The sequence below is a fragment of the Gavialis gangeticus genome, unplaced genomic scaffold (assembly GCF_001723915.1).
Source record: "Gavialis gangeticus isolate Ggan-Ray unplaced genomic scaffold, GavGan_comp1, whole genome shotgun sequence".
NCBI lineage: Eukaryota > Metazoa > Chordata > Crocodylia > Gavialidae > Gavialis > Gavialis gangeticus.
Genome location: NW_017729001.1, coordinates 3,985,280 through 3,989,778, shown reverse-complemented (window position 1 = coordinate 3,989,778; position 4,499 = coordinate 3,985,280). Strand labels below are relative to the sequence as shown.

The 4,499-nt window shown below is 49.2% G+C and overlaps 1 protein-coding gene across 1 annotated transcript in view; it reads left to right on the top strand.

The window, feature by feature from the left end:
• Positions 1–409: 409 nt before the first annotated feature.
• CFAP73 (cilia and flagella associated protein 73) overlaps positions 410–4,499 on the top strand; it is a 17,237-nt gene continuing 13,147 nt past the window's right edge. The window contains exon 1 of the mRNA XM_019506701.1: positions 410–657. Coding sequence (XP_019362246.1) covers positions 470–657 — 188 coding nt within the window. The 5' untranslated portion in view covers positions 410–469. The remainder of the gene's footprint in view (positions 658–4,499) is intronic.

Genomic DNA, 4,499 nt, shown 5'->3' with positions numbered 1-4,499 from the left:
GGACAACCAGGTCCTGACCGTGCCGGCAGACTTTGGCTGACACTTGTGGTTTCAGCCCTGGTAGCCAGGTCTTATGAAATCAGGCTAATTGGAGGACCAGGGCCTCACTACTGTTGGCATGTGCCTGGCCACGGTTAGTCCTTGGAGCTGCTCCGACTCTTGCAGCATCTACACCAGTTTGCCCACATGGGTCCATGAAGGGCACTGAGGAGGCATGGGGAGTGCCGTACGGGGCGGGGGAGAAGCCGCCCCAGAGGCCTCGCAGCTGCGGACCAAGTTTGAGCACGGGCGCTACGATCAGCAAACCAGGAGGCGCAAAGGGGAAGTAGCGGCGCGCCCCCAGGGCTGGCAGGAAATGGGGGCGACGCGGGGCTTTCCACCGCTGCCCCTCGCTTGCAAATGAGCCGCGCGGGGCTCGGGCGGAGCGCGGGGAAACTCGCAAGGCCGCCTGGATCCCGAACGCGTGACCATGGCAACAGAACGTTGTGCTGGCCGTCTCCTTAGCAACGGCCGGGCGGAGGCTGGTGCCGCTCCCGGGGCCGGCCCTGCTTTGCCCTGCAGGCGCTGGGCACCGGGGGCTGCTCCCGCCGCCGGCATGGCCTCGGAGCTGGACGAATACGTGCGGGCAGCTTTCCGGGACAAGCTGCTGCTGCTGCCGTGAGTACGATCCTCTCCCTGCAGGAGTCTCCGCGGCCCTCGGGCGGGCTCTGGGGCTCAGACTGGCTTGGATTAAACCAGCTGGGTGTCAACCAGTTCAACCCCCCCCGTACAGCTGGTGGGAGCGCGAGCGCCATCGCCACCACGTGTGTAGCGGGCAGGGAGGCATGGCCCCAAGCACAAGTTACATCAGAGGTCGCGCTGGCTCAGCTCCAGGGGAAAATGAGGCCTCCTGCTGCCTCACAATAGCAGGGGGTGTATTTATTTGGGTAGTTGGAGGTTGGGTAATTCATGGGGCTTTGCCAGCAAGAGAAAAATTAGCAGATGCTCCCTGGAGTGAATCACAGCAGCACCTGCTTGTTCTCGCTGCGTGCTGATCAGTGCCGCAACTCTGCCAGGCCCAGCTTTACAGGGCCTCGGTAAAGCTGTTCCCTAAAAGGTAATTCTGATTTGTGCAAGATTTCAGGGTGTCGTTGCAATTAGAGCCAGAAACCAGGCATTATGAAACAGGAGCTGGCATGGACTCTGATTGTCTCGGCTCCCTGGCCCCAGGGCTGTCCTCATCCTCATGCCCAAAGGGATCCCTTTATTTTGACAAGAGTGCTTTGAAACCTATCCTGGCAAATGCCACATATTAGTATGACTTAGGGAACTGTATAAAACACTACTCAGTATGAGCCAGGAGTCACGGGCAGGCAACAAATAGGATCAGATAGGTTTCTCAATCTCACTTTCAACTTTTTTTTTCTTTTTTTTTACAAGCCTCCAGGCACAGCTGACTTCACAGCACAGATAAAGGCTCTGCCTCAGTGTGGTTATACATGTTCCCATTTTGCCAAGTTGACGAGCTCTGATAAAACACTGGTTTGCTGGATTTTCCCCAAGCAGCCCTCACTGCTGACCCCCAGACACTGAATTCAGTGACTCTGGGGTTTTATTGGGATGGAGAATACAGAGGAAATAAAAACTGGTGAAGGGCAGAGGGGGGAAGCAAGTTTGTTTTCATGTGAAGTGAATTTCTTGCTGTGGAGAGAAAGCAGTACATGTATGACCACACTGAGACAGAGGCTTTATCTGTGTTGTGAAGTCAGCTGTGCCAGGGGGGTTGTAAACAAAAAAAAAAAGTTGAAAGTGAGATTGAGGAATCTACCGATCCTATTTGTTGTCTGCCCGTGACTCCTAGCTCCTACCGAGTAGTGTTTTATACAGTTCCCTAAGTCATACTAATACGTGGCATTTGCCAGGATAGGTTTCAAAGCACTCTGTCAAAATAAAGGGATCCCATTTTTCCCATTTAACAGCTTGAGAAATTGAAGCAAAGGGAGCTGAAGGGGCTTGCCTGCCTTCACACAGACAGCAGTTTAATGGCAGAACTCAGGATGGAATCCTTTTTATCTCAAGCAAACAGCTACCCTGGGGTAAACTGTGGACACAAGACGCCTATACCAGTCTAACTTACATCAGTATAGTTTTACCGCTGATTTTTTCCTAAGGGTAATTCTACACTGGATTCAAGTGACAGCAGTGTAAGATTGTAGATCATGTGTCTACATCCCTCCCCACCTCAGCCCTGGTCCTCTTCACATTGGTATGAAAGCTGATTACATCAGTGTCAATGTATCTGATGTTCAAGTCCTTAGGCAGCTTGTTCTGTTTAGCTTATCTGAATTGAAGATCAAACAGTGATTTGAAGATGCTGCCAGAGTATTCTCACAGGGGAGAAAATACCAGCTACTAATCTAGCAGAGAAAGACCTGAAAAGAGCCAATGGCTGGAAGTTAAAGCCAGATGCATTCAAATGAGAACTAAAGTGCATATTTTTGACAGTGAGGATGATTCACCATTGGACCACTGGAAGGAAGTGGTAGATTCTCCATCATTTGATGTCTTCAGATCCATGCTGACTGCCTTCCTGCAAGAGATGATGTAGCCAAATGCAAGTTATGGGGCTTAGGGCAGGGATAACTGGGGGAATGTAATGGCCTGTGCTATACAGGAGATGAGACTAAATGATCTTATAGTCCCCTCTGTTGAAGCAGCTGTGCTGTAACCAGCTTCCCCAGACATGGTGAGCTCAGTACTGGCCAATGTAGGTTGAATCAAATCTGAAACACCACGTAACCCCTGTTCTGCATGGGTAGTACCCACACACAATAAGTTTCTTTTTCTGTGCTTTGGCAATATTTGCCTAGCTGGTCATATCAATAAAGTCTCACAGCTGAATTGATTTTCTATCAGGCCTTTGGAGGCAGCTTGTAGCCACAGAGTTGGAGAACAAGAGGTAAAAACTAAATCCTGAATTGTGTACATACAGAGGCCTATTTACTTTTTAACCTGTTACCCAAGCAATGAGCAGTTTTTTAAAATGTCACTTATTGCTGTTGTACCTGCAAGTACTGAGATTGGGTTGATAGAAAGGCAGAGAGAGAGAGCTGTGAAACAAGGGGAAGGGAAAAAGCAGGGCTGACCTGGGACTTCCAACCCCTAGCCAGCCACAAGCAGGACCCCTAGGTGACATACGGCACCTGGGCCTACTCCCACTGAGACTGGAGGCAGAGGGTGAGGATGGAGCCCTTTGGACCTCTCCCAGGCTCTGTTTGCCTAGATTCCAGCCTCATTAGATTGGGCAGACTGCAGTAATACGGCTGTTCCTCTCCCCCCACCCCCCCAACGCTTATGTGACCTCCAAAACCAAAAGCGTGCACTGCTGTAGTTGCCTAGCAGGCCTTATAGACCCCTGTTGTTTCCAGATTGGACCTGTAATAGATCTTAGGGCTGGAAGGGGTCTCCTGGGTCACTGAATCTAGTTCTCTGTGCTTGCAGGTAGCCATTTACCCAGATAATCCTAAAAATCATTTACTCTAACCCCTCACACACCAGAGCCTTAAAGCACACTATGGAAACAAAACTAGAAACATCCTATAAGGTACAAGATAACAGTAGGGGAAATCAAGGGACTGTCAATGCCCTGCCACTGCAATGCCCAGGAAAGATCCTAGGAAGCAAACAATGCCCCATACTACAGAGGTGGGCAAACACCTCCACAGTCCTTGCCAGTTGGACCTGGGAGAGAAATTCCTTCCTGTCCCTACATCTGGTGATTGGTTTGACCTGGAATGGAAGAGCAAGACTTTCCAGCCAGGAACTTGAGACATGTCTGAGTATCAAAAGAATTGACATATCCCAGTCCATGATCCCTCCTTTAGCCATGGCCAATGTCCAGTGTTTGACAGGAAAGCAGTCCTCATAGCCCCCAAAGCAAATAAAGCATTTATGAGGAAACTATTCATTCCTGGCCCCTACAGGTGACCAGCAGAAGCCTTGAAGCCCGGGATCCCCTGACATTAACTGCACGGAGATAGTTCCCTGGTGACTCTAATATGCAGACTGTAAATATTTAAACCCGTGTGTTGACTGCTGAACTTAAATTTGTCCCTAACCAGTTTGTATCCATTTGTGAACACCCACTAGTGGGTTATACTTTGATCAGGTGAAAAATCATTAATCATCTTGCCATTTAAGTTATCATTTCACACCAAAATGCAATGGGTGAAATCAGCTTGTGTGCCGTATAGAAATCATTGCAGGCTTCTGGCAAACTTAAGCAGACAGCAATGAGCAGAGTTATTCTATGACCCCAGCTGACTTCCTGCCCTTCGGGCAGGGGGCTGGACTTAATGATCTTCCGAGGTCCCTTCCAGCCCTAATGTCTATGAAATCTATGAAATACCTTTACAGACAATTATATTTACAATTCTTAAAAAGTATTTTAGGGCCTATTTCATATAACAAGAACAACAAAATAAACCAGGAAATAGTAGGCAAGAAGAAAATGGCAGACA